Source organism: Coturnix japonica, chromosome Z, assembly GCF_001577835.2.
Source record: "Coturnix japonica isolate 7356 chromosome Z, Coturnix japonica 2.1, whole genome shotgun sequence".
NCBI lineage: Eukaryota > Metazoa > Chordata > Aves > Galliformes > Phasianidae > Coturnix > Coturnix japonica.
The window spans coordinates 22,497,647-22,518,221 of record NC_029547.1 but is presented as its reverse complement, the minus strand read 5'-3'; the positions used below and the strand labels follow the sequence as shown (position 1 = coordinate 22,518,221).

General features: G+C 40.2%; 1 protein-coding gene across 8 annotated transcripts in view; it reads left to right on the top strand.

Moving 5' to 3' along the window:
* ARHGEF28 (Rho guanine nucleotide exchange factor 28) overlaps positions 1-20,575 on the top strand; it is a 76,243-nt gene that overhangs the window by 2,053 nt on the left and 53,615 nt on the right. For 3 of the 8 annotated variants that reach the window (XM_015848870.2, XM_015848867.2, XM_015848866.2), the window contains exons 1-3: positions 898-977; positions 4,594-4,640; positions 6,073-6,133. The exons of 1 other annotated variant lie outside the window; for it this stretch is intronic. In XM_015848870.2, the coding sequence (XP_015704356.1) occupies positions 947-977; positions 4,594-4,640; positions 6,073-6,133 (139 nt within the window). In that variant the 5' untranslated portion in view covers positions 898-946. Of the gene's footprint in view, positions 1-897; positions 978-4,490; positions 4,641-6,072; positions 6,134-17,755; positions 18,204-20,575 lie in introns of those variants that run through there. 4 more of the 8 variants (XM_015848869.2, XM_015848872.2, XM_015848868.2 and 1 more) reach the window with 4 other exon arrangements.

Below are 20,575 nucleotides of genomic sequence, written 5' to 3'. Positions count from 1 at the left end.
GTGACTCTGCTGGACTATAAGTAGAAGGATGTTCTGAAGATGAGAAAGGCTGTGAATGGTTCAGATGGTGAGCAAACTCCTCTGGGCTATGCTATGAAGGTAGCAGCATCTGTCAGTGAGGTGGAAGGGAACACTCAAGGTTTAGAGGAATCACAGAATAATAGAATCATAGAATCACCCAGGTTGGAAAAGACCTTAAAGATCAAGTCCATCCGCAGCCTAACCATTGTACCCTAACTCTAACAACCCTCTGCTAGATCATATCTCTGATTACCACATCCCAACAGCTCTTAAACACATCCAGGGATGGTGACTCAACCACCTCCCTTGGGAGCCTGTTCCAGTGTTTAACTACCCTTTCTGTAAAGAAGTGTTTCCTAACATCCAACCTAAACTTACCTTGGCACAACTTGAGTACATTTCCCCTCATCCTGTCACCTGTTACCAGTGAGAAGAGACTTGCTGCACTCTCACTGAAAGCACCTTTCAGATACGGGACAAGAGCGATAAGGTCTTCCCTCAGCCTCCTTTTCCCCAGACTAAACAGCCCCAGCTCCCTCCTCTCCTCATAGAGCTCATTTTCCAAGCCCCTCACAAGCCTCGTTGCCCTTCTCTGGACCTGCTCCAGTACCTCCATTACCAATGTTATGTCTGGCATTTTAGATCCCTTGTATACTGTAAGCAAAATTTTCTCTTCCTCCTGAGAGAGGGAAACTGATAAAGTATCCTGTGGAATCCCTTATCAGTCATTGTAGTATTACTTATACTATATTTGATTGATAGCCTCTGATTTTGTTTCTGAGTTTTAACATAAATGCTGAGGGCATGAAATAAAATTATTATCATCATCGCTGGTTTGTTTTTTTTTTTTTTTTAGTTTTTTGTTTGTTTGTTTGTTTAATAGAGTATCAATTCAAACCAGCTTGAGCCAGTGGAAGATCCAGAGATGCGCTGCAGCACAACAAACTCTGTAGAAGGTACAATTTCTTATTCTATAAATTAAACACTTAAAAATCTCTGGAAAGTTGGCACAAATTCATGTACTATCTATTCAGGAAGATCACATTTCATATGATATTAGAGACCTGTGGGTAGATGTGCAGATCATTACACTCCCTACAAAACATTGATTTTCCAATACTGAATAGAAATTGTTCCTTAAAAAAATGCTATGGAACGTGTAGTGACTGGAAAGGTCTGAACAAATTTTATTGCAAGAGACAGAAAAATGCCAATAGGTTCCAGGAGAGGGCAGTGTTTAACTGAATCAACTCTGCAGCCTGAGAACTCTGGTGAAGTAAGTCTAGTTAATAAAGGCAGGGTAAAAAAAAAAAAAAAAAAAAAAAAAAAAAAGCAATGTTTTGTGTGAATAGTTTTGGGACTGAGTCCAGACTTCTTAATGTGGCAGAATTTCCACCTGTTTCAACTACACATTGAAATAAGCATTAGCATTTTGCTTCCATAAAGACTGCAGAACTGTACTTTCCAATTAGAATGCTGTTTCATTGCTGGGATGCATCCTTTTGTACCTTAGAGCAAAGATCATTTACAGCTGAAAAGGAAATACCACCAAATTTCATTCTTAAGCATCAGAAGCATGACAGCTGGAATATTTATGTATGACTGTTAGGAATTAGCTAAAAGTTTGCCCCTGCTTAAGTGGCTAGCGCTGTATACATTAAGATGAAGTAGCTTGCTCGAGCAGTGAGCTCCATCAGAGGCTGTGCTCTGGCTGAGCTGTTGTGCTGCATGCAGTCCTGCTGAGAGCAGAGTGATATAAGTACCTGTATGAGGCCTTGTCAGGATCAGGGCCAGGATGGACCACAGCATCCAGGCAGCATCAGCTAGTAGCTTTCAGTGAGTGGCTGAACTGCAGAAACAGTGGTTGTGTTTTACAGTTGGTGGCAGTTGCAAACTATGCATTTGTTATTGCAAATGTAAGCAGAAGTTTACAATACAAAGTATGTGGCTCGCTTTGATTATTAAGTATGTGCATGACTTTGATGATGCAACAGGCACATGACTCTGGATGTTTATCTGTGAGCCGTGCTCTGTCCAGCATGATCTTCACACTGCACTTCATAGGTAGGAAGATAACACTAGGTTAGGCTGTGCAACTTTTTGGTGATAATTACTTAGATGATTTCACCAAAAGTGAAAGGGATTCTAGTTCATAAACTGTTTGAGTTAGAGGGGACCTTTAAATATCATCTGGTCAGCCTACCCTGCAATGGACAGAGGCATCATATCTATACCTAGATCAGGTTCCTCAGAGCCCTTCCTGAACGTTACCAGGGACAGGACATCCACTAACTTTCTGGGCAACCTGCTGTAGTTCCTGGTTGTGAGGATCCTTGTACACTTTCCACACCATATCAAGATCCATGAAGATGGTGGGAAACTTATCTATTCATGTTTTCAGTGGAAGCTATATAGTTCTGTGTCTTTATGGACCAGATCTGTTTTTTGTCTTGTTTGGAAAAAAAAAAAATTAAAATTAAAAAAAAATATATATATGTATCTCATTTTGGGCAAAAACAGTATGCCACATTTGGATAGTAAGCAATAAACGACACGAACTAGTATGAAAATGGTTTGGAAGTGTCAAAAAACAGTAACAAGCCAATCAGACTTGCACCTTTTGCACTCTCCATTGTCTACATGTACACAATAGTAGTCCTTAGCTATTACTAATGGGCAGCAAAGTTTTCTACATTTCCTGTTTTCTATTCTCTTTGTTTATCATCTTTATATCAATCAGTCCTTCATATTTATTTATCTATTTATTTCCTTCTTTTTTCACCACTTACCAGCAAATCCAGGTACTGCAAGCTCATTAATGATTGTTACCGGTGACTTGTGGTTTGGTTTATGCTCTCCAGCTCTCCACTGGCAAGCATTCAAGCAACCCAAATAGATTTTTTCTGTGTATAATTAATATTGCTTCCTCTACATGCAGAAATGATAAGAAACAATTAATGGAGTACTTTTTATATACTTTGCTTATGTTCTCAGTTGCACTCAGTGAGCTCCCTTGCAAAGTGGCTGCTAAGCTTGGGACGCCGTTTGATACATTAATGTCATGAGAAGTTAGTCCTCAGATGTCAAAACTGCTGTTGTTCCAAGTGGTTCTGTTGTAGTGCTGTTCCTATAGCTATTCATTTCAGGATGGGCCTGAAGTCAAGACCAACAGGCCTTCAAAATACAATGCTATCAGAAGCCTTGAGCTTCTGTCTTGGAGAGACTGCTAACAGTATACTGCTTGTTGTGAAATGCAAATGAAAGCAGGGAGCCTGCATCGAATATCCCAAAGCAACTTCATTAAATTAAAATACACGAGTGATACATTATCCATAAGGGTTAAGAACAAAAAATGAAGTAGATGGTGTTTTGGTTAATCCAAATCCACTTCGTGCTTTTTCTTCGTTTCCTGACTGTGGAATTTAACTGAGTGTTGTTATCTGGAGGTCTAAACCATTTTCTGCTGAATAACTGTTAGCTATGGAGGAAGCATAATTTATTCTGAGAGTTACTATTGTTCAGATAACAATAACAACAATAATAAGAATAATAGTATGTCAGTTCTGTAAAAAGATAAGTATCTCAGAGAACCTGGACATTCCTTTTCCGGAAATGAGCTTTAAAAATGCAGCCTGAGGCAGTCAGCAGAAGCTGCAGCGCTTAATGCTTCTAGCAGTGCATGGAACCAAAAGCATACCACTCCTTAAGGCGATACCCTAAGCCACCATATATCAGCTACTGAGTCATAGTTTGTTTAGTGATTTCCCGGAGATACAGAATTGTGAGGGATTTGCGTAGCTGAGAACAGTCTTGAACCTCAATTCAAAAGATTCAGTATAAAAAGAAATAAGTTTACCAGCATAGATTTGGCTGCATAATTGTTATTACTAAAAATATACTTACCAAATAATACTGTTCCTGGTAGCCTGGGTGATGCTAGTGTTCGTATTTTCATTCCTTTAGCCAGATTTCTCCTTTTTGCTGTGTTACAATAGCACTGGAGGCTGTGTTTGGGAAAAACTTGCTAAGTGTGATCCTGGTTTTGTGTATGCTGTCCTTCCGTACTGTTCTGAGAAGAAACTGTAAAAGGGAGAATGACAGAAATGAAGTTATTTTTCTCTTTCTTTTTGTGTCTTAAAATGTGAAATCTTACTTTGGGAAACACAAAAGGCCTCTTCAGAAGCAGAGTCTAAATGTTGTTCAGAGCTGTTGCAAGCCACAGCACGAGAGCCGGTGGTATTTTTGAACACTCTGGGGGTTAATCAGCAGCTGACTGACAAGTCACTGTGTTTTCCTAGCTTGTGTCTTTGGTTTCAATAGCTTGTTCATAAGTGGCCCATGACAATAACATAGCACTTGTTGTGCTCCTAGCCTGCACGCTGCCCACGGGAATGCTGCTTTGAGGGGGGATGCATGGGCTGCACAAGTCCATTGTTCTGGCTTGCCTGCATGTTTGTTTGCTTGTTGTTCTCCCTCTCCTGTTTGAAAAAGGAGAAAGAACAGCGGCAGAAACAAGAGCAGACCCAAACTGAATTTGCTTTTTGTTAAAGGCAGGAATCTTTGCTTCTACAGGTCCTGTGAGCTTGGCACCTGATGATTTGTCCCAGGATGATGTGAAGGTACATATTTCTCCTTTTACAAATAGCTAAGCTCTCTTTAGGTTCAGAAACAGCAACCTCTGCTTGCCTATCTGAGCACCTCCCAGAGCCAGTAAGTAAGTAACTGTTCTCTACCAGGTAACATTTCCTGCCCGTTTCCATTCTGAGGGAAGAGCTGCCTGTGCAGATGGTTATCATTTGAAGGATTCTGTTCTGTGGTTGAGAGCCAGAAAGCTGGACCAGAAAAACAAACTCAACTTTTGGACCAGAAATTTTATGTTTATGGTCATTCCCAGCACCTTCAAGCTCAGCTATTAGTCTGTCTAATAGACAAAACCCGTCTCCTGTGAGCATGTTTTTCATCCCTGAGGTGGAATGGCTTACTGCACCTGAGCAAGCCAACTATGGTAACAGTTCCTTAACAGGGAAAAAATGTTTTCTGTGGGAAAGATGACAGTTCCTGTTGCCTTTTAGATGGAACTATCTAACAGCGTTTGGGAAGGAACTGTGTTTTTGAGAAATATCATTAATCAACAGTGTTAGAATCTTTTACTCTGCTTTTTTTATTTATATATGGCTTTTTGTAAAACCAGAAAATCTCTCCCAGTGTTACTTGTTTCTTTTGTTTGATTGATTTTATTATTTTTTTCTTAGCACCTTTTCAAGCAGATTGACAAAAGCTGAAAAACCTGGTAGAGATGATATCTCCCTCATACTCAGTGACTATTGTTTTTTTTTTCCCATAATGCTTAAGTTTTAGACATGCTGGACTACCACTTCTGTTGCATAATTCTGAGTATGATGTCTGTAGTTATTTTTTTAAGTGCTAGTTTAAAGCGGTTTGGCCATTTCTTTGGAATTCATGTGTTGCTATTATAATTGTGTCATCTCAAATTTATTTCTGCATTTTGTGTGCATTTTGGATTTTATGCCATTAATTTTCTTTGAGGCAGAATGTTTCAGCTCAGAACTGTTATTAGGAGTTGAATGGTTCTGGTATCCTATTGATTGTCTCTTATTTTGAGCTAGCAGAAAGGCTGTAGTTCACTATAAAAGGTGAACTACCCTATGATATTTCTTTAGGCACAAGCAACTCAGGCAATGAAGATGGGGCTGCTTTAGGAATGGCTCTTTCCTTCAGACTGCTGTAGTGGCTACTCTGGGTAGAGCTAAATTTTGTAGGGGAGGAGTAGGCTGAAAACTGGAGTTTGCATGGAAAGTAGTTTGCTCTCTTCTTTGATGATGTGTTTGACCCCATAAGGTCATCACTATAGTTCATTTTCATATTAGTCTGGGAGCAGCATGTTCTATCTATTGCCTTTTTCAAAATGGCTAAAAAACTGCTGCTTGTCTGTGCTTAAGCTGAATTCTGATAGCCTGAAGCGTATCCTACAACTAAGCACAACTGTAACTATTTATCTTCAAAGATATAGCCGATGTTTTCTCTTTCTAGCCCTTCCAAGGTACACTGATTCCTTCTAAAGAAATTCAAGATAATACCCTGCTAGACATAGGTAAGAAATAATTAACCATGCTGAATTCCAGAGAGCAATGGATGTGTGCTGTGATGCTGAACACACACAAGGTGGTGTTTTTAAGAAGGCTGAATGTCACTGACATTGCAACATAACTTGGAAGAAGACCAAGTGATTTCTATCTGTGTATGCTTCTAGTGTATGTATGTAGAATATCCTAGAGTATCACGATAGCCTTGAATTTTTCAGTGGTCTGTTAACTGTTGTGTGAACTACGGTCTTGAAAACCTAATAAAATCTAATAGAATCATAGAATTATTAAGGTAGGAAAAGACTCTAAGATCATCTAGTCCAACTGTCAGCCCACAAACCATGTTCCTCAGTGCCACATCTCCACAGTTCTTGAATGCTGCCAGGTATGTTGGCTTCACCCACTTCCCTAGGCAGCCTGTGCCAGTGCCTCACCACTTATTAAGAGAATTTTTTCCTAGTGTTCAACCTGAACCTGCTCTAGTGCAACTAGATGCCAGTACTTCTTGTTGTATGGCTAGTTCCCTGAGAGAAGAGCCTGACCTCCACCTCGCTCCAACCTCCAATGGAACCAGCATATGTGGCTGTATATTAAATGAAGCATGTAGAAATGTCTGGACACTACTATGTAAAGTGCATTGTAGAGCCAGACAGGGTATATCACTGATTATACTAAGACTGTGTGTTTAGGAAATGAAACTCATAGTGGAAACTTGAGTATTTTCAAGTTTGTCATAAGCTCCAGTAGTGAAGTGCATACAGGATCTCATGCAAGGCAGAGCAGGGAGGAAAAAGATGGGTAGCTGAGCTCTGCCTGTGGGGCTGCTGTGCCAGGCAGAAGCTTGACTGTGATCCTGTGCTGAGCCCAGATGGTGGCATTTTACATTACACGCCTGCGGGCTCCAGTGGCTGCAAAACAAAGGGCTGCTGTGTGTTCATGTGCATGAATGGAGAAATTATATGCTAGAAATGAACTGGCATCAACTCAGAGGCATAAAGGTAAGAACACAGGTTACTTTAACAATCTCTCGTTAAAATTATATAGCTCTCATTTTTTTCTCATCACTGTTAGGTCAAATGACTGTACTGCATCAAGTCCATCATGCTTGTCTATTCTGCTAATGAACAAATATGGGAGCTACATAAGGGTATTGAGTGTAGCAGCAAAAATGTTTGTCCTGCATGGTTACCCTGCCTTCATTGCTTTTGTGCATAGCACAGAGTAGCAGTCCTTGTCTTGCACAGTAATGCAGTGCATGTACTTGAGATGGTAGTGCCCATATGATCAAACAGTTTTCATCAAAGAAGACCAAAGTCTTGGATCGTATCTCAGCATAGGAGGGAGTGGAGCCATTGGGGAATGAATATGGTTTACTAATCAGAAATCACATCTGCTCCAGTTTCAGCTCTAGTTATGCCATCTGGAGAGGGCAGAAGGTAGCTGAAAAGCTGGCAGAGTGGAAGTTCCCCACCCTGAAATCTTAGTTGATATATCTCTTTCTTAGAGATCCTTAAATGCCTTTTCCTTCTAAGGCATCGTTTGCACAGGGTGGGACGTGACAGCTGGAGCAGGAGCCAGGCCCTCTGGCTTCAGACCAGCTCTCACTCTCCTCTTTGATGCTTCAATAGGAGCTGCAGGCAGATCCTGGGTCCTCTGCAGAGAGCAAGCAAGAGCCCTTGGCCATGGTTCAAACAGCTAGTGAGGAGTGGAGAAATGTAGATTCTCAAAGGATTTTTGGGTGAAAAAATAGTGTTTGCACACAACTTGGATAAAGATTTATGTGCTTAAAATTTGTTATATTTTCTTAGGTGTCTTATGTACATGTAAAATTCAATTATAAATATATACATATACATACATACATACATATATATATAAATAGGTGAATGTGTTTATATATATCTCTACATATGGATGTGTACATGTAGATCTTATGTCCTCAGCATGGGCTCAGTTTATATTAAACTCAGAAGGGTTACCTATTGTACCTCCTACTTGGGAATGAACCTACTTTCTGTGGGTTGCTTTTTTTTTTTAAGTTAAAATTTTAATTGCCTTGTAATATATTCAAGAGATTGACTTGTATGTGGGGAACCTTCAAAGAAGTCTGTTGTCCTTGCCAGCTTAAGTGAAAATGTTTTTATCTCACGTGAGGACTGGAACATGGCCTCACTGCTGGCTATGTCTCGGACTTTCCTCACCTATTTTCTATCAGATTAATGAGCTTGGATGAAATTCTTACAGTATAGATGTCTGGTGGGATTTTGCTATTGACATCAGCAGAGCCTGGAGGGCCTCCAGTCAGCATTGTGTGTGAGAGGTGATGAGTCTGGTGTGCAAACTGGAGAGTTAAGGGGCTGCCGGGAGTGCACTAAAAGGTGCAGGTAGGGAGAGATGAAGAACTGTGGAAGTAGGGTTTGATGACAACCAGACATGTATGAGTTGGCTAATGCTGTCTTTATTGGTTTGTTTAAATATAAAAAATGGCATAATAGTTTAACCTGACCCGCATAACCATACTGCTAAATTTTATAGTTTTATTACTCTGGGTTGTTTTAAACTACTATTTAAAAAATTGTTTGCTTGGCATTATTGTTAAAAGGCAGCATGTTTGTCAGGAAGAGCACACAGTGGGGAATAAGCAGAGAAATAGAAATGGTTGTCAGTGGGGGAGAGGAAGAGGGAAAACAGCTAAGGGGGCTGAGTAAAGAAGAATGAATAGAAACGATCAGACTCTGGAATCTTACTGGGAAGCTGGATGTGTAAATCAAAGAGGACTTCTGAAAGCAAGAGCACCAGCACTCTTCAAATGGATGTGAGTTTGTCTGTTGCTTCTCACTGCTTTTCCCATATGGTTTGAGAAGCACTTTTCAAAAATCCAGGAAGGATTCTCTGGTTCCTGCTTCCTATTTTCTTCCCCACCTTTCCCTTATAGCATGACTGCTGTGGTCCTTTCCCAACACCCAACAAGCTTTTGGGGATATCTTTCAGGGGTGCTTGCAGAAGTACCAGCTTGTTCCTTGTTTTCATTGTTGGTTTGGGACTCGGCTGCCTCAGGCAATGTTCAAGTCTCAGAGTTCAGTTTTGATTATAGCTCCCCTTTGCCTCTAATGCAAAAGAGGCTTCAGTCATCCAGGGTGGAAGAAAGACTGTGGTTCCATGTTGGTGAGCACTGGGGAGGAAGGGCACACATGAGAAGCTTTGTGATATTTCAGGTTCAGGGATGGGACCAAACTGTGTGGCACAAGAGGATGCTAGAGCAGGGGGAACAGCAGATTACATAAAGACTGTTGAATTCAATGCTAGTGTCATACCTGCCAATATTCTTTCCTCTTTCTCTCTACTGGAAGTTGTTAGAGATCTGTTTTGTGTTTAGAAAAAAAAGAAGAGTTTTTTTTAGTGAAAGAAGACACACTGGAAAGATTGAGAGGGGAAAAACAATATCCAGTTGGGAAGAGTGAATGAAATAAACAAAAGGGGAAGCAAGAAAAATAGAAGTTTTTTTCTCTTTCAGTGTTAAATATAAGTATTACTGCCAACCATTGTCATCTTCAAGAGTCAGCAGCCCTTTTCATTTTGGAAGAGACTCTAGGAGGTGGCAGCTGAATGCTGTTACTATTGGGCATGTGACGATGGTAGCAGGGCATGTGTTTTTAAACAGTTATAATTCCTTCCTGTTTTTCATAGCCAGTTTGGAAAGAGGATGTTCATAAGGCCATTTACAAAGCTGTAACGGTTTCTTTTTTCCAGCAAGAAAAATCTAAGCTCCTAGGTTTTCTTCCAAGAAAATATAACTTCAGGAAGGCAGGATAATTTTTCAAAATATTTTCCTGCTCTCATAGTTACACTGCCAGTGACCTAGTCATGTCTGTCTAATCTATTCTGTTTGCTCTGCTAGCAGTGAAGAAGTTTTGCAGGACGGGTTTTTCACTTTGAGAGATAAAAATACCAATGCCCAGGTTTTGGCAGTTCCATGTATGTGATCAGGCAGCTTCGAAACGTTCTTAGTAGAGTCTGTCATTTGATTTTCATGGTTCCACAGGAATCCCAGTGTAACCACAGGTCGGTTTAAGGAACAGAACATAATGAACTTCTTCTCTGTGTAAACCAGTAGGACTGCACTGTAATCTGCGGAGAGTCTGGTTTTAATGTTGCTTTTTTGTTCTTTTCAAAATTAGATTTCCTTACCACGATCCGTAAGACTTAAGAAGTTTTTTTCTTCTTAAATACAAGGAAATCGCAGCCTTTATCTGGAGTCCTGCTTTTACACAGCTTTTACGAAGTCTGTAAAATCATTAGTTCTTCTACAGATTCAGGTTAGATATTTCACTTCTGTTTCTGCTTCTATTTGTTTGCTTGTTTGATTCTCTTTTTATTGTTTGCTTTTAGCTTTCAGCAGAATATTTACATTTGAACTGTTCTGGGTTAAGTGTGCCTGTTCTGAGATTGGGACCACAGAAAATAGTTTTACTGTTACTGACAGACAAAAGTGAAAGTGAGGCATCATGCTGCCTATTTGAGACAGTTATGAGAGTCCTGTAATTAAGGTTATACATATCTTTTGTATTTGTGGTTGTTGCCTAGCAGTTCTCAATCCTGTCTTTCGCATGTGTTTCTTCTGGAAGAGGCTGGGTGATGCAGCTATGGCCCAAAAGCTGCAGACTTTTATTTCAGGTTCTGCTCTGCTATGCATTTATATCATGACCTTGGACATCACTCATTTTTACCCTGTGTCTATTAATTATCTCAGGTGTGGAAGACTGTAGAGCATGAGATGAGGACAGATTGGAGATGTGATGAAAAAGTTCAGGAGTACTGTTTTTCAGTAGAAGAAGAGTTTTTATAAGTAAAACTCATTCTTACTGGAAAAGTAGTTGGTTTGAAAATTGTTAAGAAAAAATGCTATCTATGGAAAACTGCAGAGTTACTACAGCATCTGTCTTACAATGACTTTGTGATGCTTCTTTCACTGTGTGAAACCTTTGCATAGTTCCTTGCATCTTGTGGGAGAGAGGCTTAACATGGGGCCAGTATGTCAGTACACTTTCAGAAACAACCTTTAAACAACACATGTTTGGTTCTAGTTTGTTTCAGTAGATAAAGCATTTTCCCGCTTGTATGAACTTGAATATTGAAGATAGCTGAATAGTTGAGACTACAGAAATTGTAGGAAGTGAAGTCTTCCTGGGATGTGAGCCTGAACTAAGCTTAATTAAAAAACTGTGGAGAAATCTGGAAGAAGCAGCATTAAACAGTAAAACAAGCTTGTTCTTGTTTCTTGGAGTTTCCTCCACTCTTAACTTTCTGAGACATTATAATTCAAGTTAACCTCAAAAGGAAGGCAGAAAGAAAAATGAACAAACTACAAACATGTGCTGTCTGGCTTCCCAGAACTTGTCCTCCTCTGCCTAAAATCCAAAACAAATTTGCTCAACAAAATAATCCTTCAAAAAGAGTTGTTTTTCCTCTCTCCCCCACCCCCCTCAATGTTTAAATAAGCTCTTCTGCTTGTCTTCTGCTCAGTCTCATTTCACACTAACACAAATAAACAAACTGGGATATATCTAATGTCAAGTTACTCTTCAAATTTGAAATATATTCCAGAAATACATTGTGAAGGGAACAGTTGTAGCCTTGAAAATGCACAAATGAAAACTTTCTTTCTCCTTGAGAATCAGCTCTTCCACTGAAATCTTCCCTGAAACATGACAAACTGAATTTGAATGAAACTAGGCTTTACTGACCTTTTTGGCAGCACAGCCTGCCAGCATAATTGTAGACTCAACAACCAAGTCACTGGCGAAACTTCATTATGAGCAAGGTCCAATTCAAACTTTCGGCGTGCTTTCATGTACAGCCACATGCACAAGTCACATTCTCTGTGTTACCCAGGCTTGTGCAGGACTCTGTGTAGGAGAAACCAGAAGGAGATTTCTGTTTACTCTAGGCCTTAATTCTCAGATTTTTGCAAGTAAACTTGGGGGACCTTTTCATAGACAAACAGCAATGAGCTTTCTCTCCACATTTGGACTGTACATCCTAGCTGTCCTGTTGATGTGATTAGATACTGGGCAGGGAGAGCATTCAGTCAAAGTATCTCCTTATGTGCTTTGTTGGAACTGTTTAGTGGTTTAGTGGTTGTTTTGGGAGTCGGGGCATACTGACCGCTGTCGCATGGAAGTGTATTAATGAGCTTGTTGCCCTTAACTGAAATTGTTATCCTAAACCACATCAGGTGAATGGTACTGTTTTTTAAAAAAAATATCTGTGGTGAGTCATGAGCCAGACTTCAGAAAACTCTGATTCTGAGCAGCGCTGTGAAACCATAGCAGCAGTACAGTGTATTGGCTGACATGCAACGTTTGGGACAGAGGCTGAGATAATGCAGTGTATGTGTCCAGTGGCTCTTCAGAACTGGACTCAGGGTTGGGTAGAGGTGGTGCTTTGCCTTAGTTGGGTAGAGTGAGCACTTGTTCATCCCAGTCTCCTGGGTGTTCCTCACAGATTTTGCAGTGTAATTTCTGCAAACCTCGTTCTTTAAAAACTTTTAAAGGTTATTTGCTCCTTAGATTTAGCCAAGATGCAGCATTTAACTGTCACCAATTAGGAACAGTTGCTTTTCAAAGAAAAGTGTTGCTAATAGGTCTTTGTAGAGCAATGCAGCTTTCACTGATTATCAAAAGTAAGGTGTTTTTAACAGGAAAAAATTGCTCTTGTCATGATTGTTGCAATTGAAGCTGTCATCCTACTGTCAGAGAAATTAAAGAACAATCATAAAAATTAATTTCATAGTTCAGACTGTAATTAAAAATGCATCTTCAGTGGGCAGTTTATGAGTAAGATATAAGTTTAAATGGCATGTTCTCCTCTCAGTCTGGTGGGTTAACAACTCTGTGCTTCTGTGTGCACTGTCTGTGGTTAGTAAAATTATTCGTCCATGTGGAAGTAAATGCAATGGAGCATTAAAGTGCTTTGACTGGCATTCTAGCTTGAAGCAATCCAAAATGCAATGCATGCAAACCGGCTCTGCTTCTTCAGTAGCCTGCCATGACTTGAGTCCTTCAGTGAACTTATGTATCTATGTACAGCAGCATTTTTAGAGGCAAACCAAGAGTTCTGCTGCACTCACTGTGTAAATCTAGTGTCTTGGTTTATACTAGCGTCCAAGAAATTGCACAAATAAGACAATGAAAAATCAATTCAAATTTATAGTACTACATATTTATTTTTATTTTCCATTGATATTTCTGATAGGAGATTCTCATTGAAGAAAAGGGGCCTCTATGTTGGATAGGTTTTGTCACTAGGTACTTGAATAGAAAAGTGAGGAACACTCAAAAAAGATGTGAGTAGGAGGTGAGGGGACTAAGGGTTCAGAACTATTTAATCTTATAACAGCTTTGACAAGTGCCTTCACCCAAGGCTCTGCTTTTCTGTAAACTGGTGATGAGAGGAAGAGACTGAGATGTTAAATGCTGATGTTTCTTCCATTCTTTTGAAATCATTGCCCTTGCAGCATCACATGTGTTTGCAGTGGGATGTGTGCAATTCAGGAAAGCCCCCAGTCCCCCTTCCTCTCCTGGTCTTCCCCTTCCTTGCTCCATTCTACTCACAAGTGAGATGGAACAGAGAGCTTGTGCATCCTGCTAATGAGAGAGGTGGGATCCATCAAATACTATCAAACTTTGGGCAGTGATGAAAACCACTGAATGTCTGTACCTTTTGGAATCCACTGCTGAGAAGTACATGTTCCAAGCTGCTGTATGACCTGTGAGTGGCCTCCAAAGATCCCTTTTTCTTGTGCACAGAATAAGGAAATAAATACACCAGGAAAGACAGTTCTGTAAACTGCATGAATCACTAAGCAGTAAAAAAAATCATAAAAACAAGTTGGGGAGTTCATATGTCAGAGGATCTGGACTATGTTTTGTGTTTTTCAATGCGTTTATTGATGAAAATATGTTTGGGAAAGGGAGACAGGGAAGCATCAGAGATGTGACAGAGTTTTCTAGCAGTTCTAGTCTTAAAGACTAAAGTGTTTGGCAGAGAAGGGAGGTGGTAAAAATTGTGTGACAAGCTGGCCTGTGTGAGCTGGGATGCTGTTGCAGGGAGCAACTTGCAAAATCACCCTGTAATTACTGTGGGCATGTGGAAAGAGCATTTTGGTTGGAGTGTATGGAATCTGTCTGGTAGCATTATACTTTCACAGTCACTTTTATCCACATCTGCTGAATTTTCAATATAGTCATTAAGTCTCCTGTCAGGCAATGAAAATATTTTGTCCAGGTGGAATGACAGTGTGTGATGATGATAGTTGTCATGGATGTGACAATAGTAAAGCCACACACGCCTGTTCGTCACATGAGTTGTTATAGAGGAGGATATAGCTCTTTGTATATCTTTTCTAGTTAGAGCCTCCTCCAGTTTTGGAAAATGATTGCAGGCTCTGTTGGTCCTGGGGCAGAATCAAGCTGAAGGAAACCAACTTCATCCTCTAACATTGGGGAATAATGTTTAGAACAAATAAGACAGTGTGTTTCTGACAAAGCTAGCACAAGCCATTCTCATTACTCCATCAGGGCTGGATATGGACAGCATTTGTTCCTGGGTCTGTTCTCTATCACTTGCAGATCTACTCTCCATCTGCAAAGAGGGCACCTAACTCAAAGGGGTTTTCTCTGTCTGTCCTGCTGGAGTGATCTTCCAGCCATGGGCCTGATTTAGCATTATTTCAGAAGAGGCCACATGCTACTGTGCCAGGAAGCTCTGCATGCTCTGAAGCAGTGATGGTGCTGTTTCATGTGTGTGGTGGTGAAATTCCAGTACTTCCTTCCATCTTAATGCGAGCTGATGGAGTGGTCAGACAATATGAAATAGACTGCAAGGTCACTGAAAAACATTTTTATCATGCAGGTGTGTTTTGGCTAACTTTGGGTGAAAGAATTTAGAACATTACATTAGTATTTATCAAAAGCATTAGCCTTAGGTAATGGACTAAAAAAACATTTGTTCTTAATCTTCAGATCTATACCTTGGTATACATAATTGAAAACATTTTAAAAGAAAGATGGGGTTAATATTTTCCAGCTAGAAAGCTGCCAAATCTCATGTGCCAGCTGCATGCAAATGCCACTACTGAAATGCTGCCACTTTGGAAATGATGAGTGGCAGGTGAAACGTAGATTGGATCATCCCACAAAAGTGCAAGAACAGGAAGAAAAATATTTTTAGCTGTTGACTATAAGGCAAAGCCCTTCTTCATGGCAAAAAGCAGAATGAGGTATTTAATGACTGCGAAAAGTAGTTCTGTGGGCCAGAAGAAAAAATCTTTCTTGAGGCCTGAGCAGCACAAATGATGTGAGCGATCTTCAGTCAACCCTTCAGAAACAGGGGTTAGTGTTGATAGTTCATCTGCACTTTCAAAATGCCACTTACAAATTCGACTAAGTGTGTAAGACCTGCTTAAGAAAGAGAATGCACAGGAGGAGTGAATGATCAGGTCTTTGTCACTACAGAACTTTAATAGCTGGATACTCCATGTGTTACGTAATAAGGTTGATGTTTAAAAATTAATTAGCAGATCTCAATTACTCATTTGTGCTAGGAAGTTATAAAGTAATGCTGCTAGTTTAAGAGTGGGCAATAGCTGAACAGCCAGTGAGAACTTTATTGCAACAAACAGAGGTCATTCAGAAAAGTAAATGTCCTGGCATGTAAAATATTTTAATTCCATTAAACGCATCAGCTGAATTTCCAAATGGTGAATTTTGTTCAGTTCCATTTACCTCTCCTTGGACTAATTTGAAGTGCAGGAAGGACAGTGGACGTGAACAAATGTGTTTTCCTTGATTGTATAAGTGAAAAAATATGGCTGGCCAATGTAGAGAAAAAGTTAACATTTTTCACTAAGGACAAAAGAGCAGTTGCCAGAGTTAAAAGGTGAGGAATTTTAAAGCCAATGTAAAGCATACGGTGCTCTTTGGATGTAAATTCCAGTTCTTGCACAGAGTGCTGCCCTGGGTACATGTCTGGAATCAACACTTTTATTTGGGTTGGCATTAAACATACCTGGTGAAAGAATGAACAAGCTTAGTTAGGGAGAACTGATATTTGCAGGGAAATCCTCAGTATTGGACCAGTTGGGAGGACATTTTCTGAGCAAACAAGTCATCCAGCAAATATGCTGTGTCCTTCCCTTTTTTCTTAATCTGCGGCTGCAGCTGCAGGTAGGCAGAGGCTGCAGAATGCAGGTGTGAAGGAGTCGATCCATCCCTGTGTTCCTATGAGCCCTGGGGACTCATCAGAAAAGCTCCAAGCTGTTATTCCAGGGAGCCGATGTATTTTGAAGTGGGTGCTCAAACCACGGATTTCTATCCTCTGTGTATTCTCAGTCATGGATTGTCTGCTGTGATTCCCTGGGGCTGTTAATTATACATATGAATCAAACGAATTCTATGGGAGTGTCTAATTTTTAAAGTGAAAGTCTAAGGCTTCCAACGTCTGGGGCAAATTACTCTTTCCAGGCCTAACAAAGCTGGCAGGACTTCAGTTAAGGGAATGGCAGAACAATGATCTGTTTCAACTGTGCTTTGTGCAATTTGTGTACTTCATATGACGTGTTTGTATAATAATTATTTTGTCCCTGAAAACCTGATAGATACTTTTATAATAGGTTTTGAATTAAATTTGCATTTGAATCGAGTGATCTTCTTTCAGCACATAGGTTGTTACCTCTGACTGCAATGTGGATTGTGGAATCATTTGAAACATAATAAAAAAGTAGCGCTGCAGATCTCAGCAGCCTGAAAAATAATTGAAGTGAAGTAAGGAATGTTAACAAGCTCAAATGTCATCATCTTCCAAAAACTGATATTTAAGCTGATCCACATTCCCTCTCCTCTTTTATGTGGAGCACAAAAGCGCATGCATTGTGCGGTAACTAAAGGAAATGTTTGGCGGAGCTGGTTAAGAAACAGTGGACATGTTATTTTTGCTTTAGGTCTTGCATAGCACATTTGAGCCTGTTTAAAAAATGTAGTTTGTGTAGTGTAAAGATGTTGGGGGAAGGGATAATGAGTTCCTACTGAATACTAATTGCCTACAAGTTGTTCAGGGAGACTGTAAGAATGGAGGATTTGTTGTAAATTAGTCACTAGCTGTATTGTGCATTGCTATGAGGTTAGACCAGTGCTGTACCGGTGCCAGCTCTACAAAATCCTTATGATTCACAGTGTAACTCAGTGACTGTGTGAAGGAGAAAATACTATTCAGACAGAATATTACTGGAAAGAGCACCCCTAATGACACTGTAATCTTCCTATATAGCACTTAGCTTTACGCTCATTTGAGTTAGAAAGATGGGAGCAACAGGCTTTTGAATGGGTTATTGCTGCTTTCCAGCTGCAGCATCCCAAGGTCTGCCAAAGTCATAAACACCGTGGGGGGAGGCATTGTTAGCAGTAATGTGGGGTCCAGCTCATAGATTAGTGTTCTCAATTTACTGTTAATCTTTGGCTTCTTCACTTCCACCGTTTTGCCTATCCTTGGTACGAGAGTTTTTGAAAATCCCAGATTTAACATGGAAACAAAGCTTTGAAAAAGCTTGCACTGGTTTGTTTACTTTTGAGACATATTTTCCCATTCCTTACTCAGCTCTTATTGTTTTCATTTACATCAAAATGGAAAGGTGAGTTAATGATTCATTGGCACACAGTGACCTCTCAAATAGCTCTGGACCACGATGCAACAGCTCCACTCAAAAACCTCTCATACTTTAACCTCCTTGCTTCTGCCTTAATATTTGCAGCCTGATCTGTCCACATGCCTGGACGCCTGAAGAGAGCAAACATTTACAGCTTCTCCCTCCCCTGTGTTTAGTGGGCAATTTGATCCTTCTTTGTCCGTTCCTTTATTTTACATCACTCTTAGACTCGCTATTGAGGACAACAGAGTGCAACTTTGAGAATCTGCTTGCTGCTTACTGAGCAAAAATAATGGACTCGGACTCTGATTCACCCTTTAATTACTCGTGGCCTTCCCTACCTAAAATGCGGATTCGAAGAAGGGCATCTAAACAAGGTAGAAAAAACTGTCTTATTTTAAATAATCCTTGCTTCCAAACTCTGCCTGTTTTTCATCCTCTGGTTGTGCACAGGTGGCTATCAGCAGCTGTAATGAGTAGATTTTCTTCTTATCAAAGTCTACCTCACTGTTAGTTACTCTTTTGTAAACATTGATACTGGAGTTTGTTAGGTAAGAATCATTTCCTCTAAACTGTGTACTGTTCTATAAAATTGTTTTTATTTCTGTGCTCTCTCAAAGTTTCTATGGGCTGTATGCGTTGCTCTCAATCAACAGTTCTGATGTTCCAAGTTTGCAGAAGGGTGTTGCAGACGCTGCAGAAAGCTCTGCTAGTTACAGTTGTTTTCATTTAAGGGAATTTTGTAACTCAAATATGTCTCAACAGCTAACAGGAAACCTTTTAAATTATATACAGAAATCTGATCAGGATGGAGACGATAGTCTTCTGCTTTCTGTAAAAGAAAGAGATTTCAGGGTCAGTCACTCTCTTTACAAAAATCCTGGTGCAATTAGATACTGTCCTTGGTAGAAAAGACTCTGGGAGGTAGGCATTCTAAGTGTTGCCAATATGATACAGGCAGTTTTAAGGAGGTTGAAAGGCTCTGGGCAGTAAATTTATGTTAGGAAGAACTATCACTGAAAGCATTAATGAAGAAAGATATCTTTTCCTGCATTTAGAATTGGAATGGAGTAAAATGTTAATTTGCACTTCCTTCAATAAAACTGTTTGTTTTTGTTTTGTGTGTGTGTTTCAGAAAAGGAAAGGAAAATAATTTCAAAAGGGGAAAAGAACAAGTAAGAGAAGCAAGATCCATCAGTGTCATTAAAGTCAGTGAGCCAGGAGAATCGTGTTGTTTACACAGTCTCAGACTTTGACCTTATCTTTTAGAGCAAAAAGCATGTACAAAATGTGCATCTTAAAATGCACAGCAACTACAAACTTTCTGTTCATAGGAAAGCCCTTTTTTTTCCCAAGTGCAGAGGAATTTCTGTGGTGTGTATGGATATGTACACGGTTTGTAAAGTTGCAAAGGGCTGTGTGGTATGCAGTCTTTTTGTGTTGCATGAGGACTTGTTTTATCTGTAAATGTTGTAGCTATGCACCTATGGTTTATGGCACTTTGATTGTTCTTTATTTTACCTTAAGACCTTATTTTACCTTGGTGTTATTATTTTAATATACTTAACTGTTACATATCATTGCATACACATCTTCTGTTTACATGTTCTCTATTTCACCCTGGTTCACACCCCTGTTAGTAGCACACCAACACGCGTGTCATGTTTGCACAGATGGTTGTCCATCTGGGGTTGCTGGAATGAGAAGATGCTCTGGGTGCGGGAGTGTGTTTCAGTGATAAATTCCAATTTATGCTTAGGGAGTTGAAATGCCAGGTGCCCATGGGGTGGGAGAAGCAAGGGGATGGCAGGCTTGTGATCTGTCCCCTATTTTGCCTTGGGAAGGCTGTGTTAGTGGCTTCCTTCCCAGACAGAATATGGTGTGTTTTCACATGGCTGTGTGGGGCATGAAGCCTTTCAGCTGTGTTTTCTTTGTGTAGGAAGTAGTTCAGATCTCAGAGAACAGAACTGTAGAGCTGGCTGGAGGTAGAGTGAGATTCTTCCTCCCCACTCCAAAAGTCATGAGGGCTTCCTTATGTACCTGTGCTGGGTGCTTCACCTTCACCCCTAAACGCCCAGGATGGACTGGAGTTTCTTCTCCTGAGAAATAGGAAACTTGTGCTGACCTCCAGCAGGAAAGTCCAAAGCAGAAAATTGTGCTTTCCCATTTTAAGTTTCTCACCTTAAGTTCAGCTTTTGTCCCTGCTTGGATACCCTCTGCTTTTTGGGGCAGCAGTGTGGTGGAGCCCCTGCCCTGAACTCCTGGGGCTGGCAGGAACCAAGTGCTGATTGCCCAGCTTGGGGATCTGCTTCCTACATTGCAGACTCTCTCCTTCCTGCTCAGACTGTGTTTGTATGGCATAGCTAAAGGTTAATTGGGCTTAGCAGAGAATATGAACATGGCTTTGTCTTTAGTGATTGAGATCTAAGTTTTCTTCCATGGTGAAAGACCATAATGATTATTCGTTATTTAATTTGAAATGGTCATGAAAAGGATCTCTTCTCCCCTGCCACCAGATGTAGTTGTAAGCCTTAATTTCTCAGAGCAAATCAACTTGCAGAGCCTTTTTGGAGGCTTTACCAACCTCAGAGGTGCAGAGAGTTCCCGTTCCTTATGAGCCCATTCCACTGTGCTGAGATTTGGGAGATACGTGCTGACTTCTCTCAGGCTGAAATGGGAACTGAAACTGAACATCTTGTATTTTGGAAAAGTACTTTATGCATTGCAGCATATGCACTGCTGCATTAGA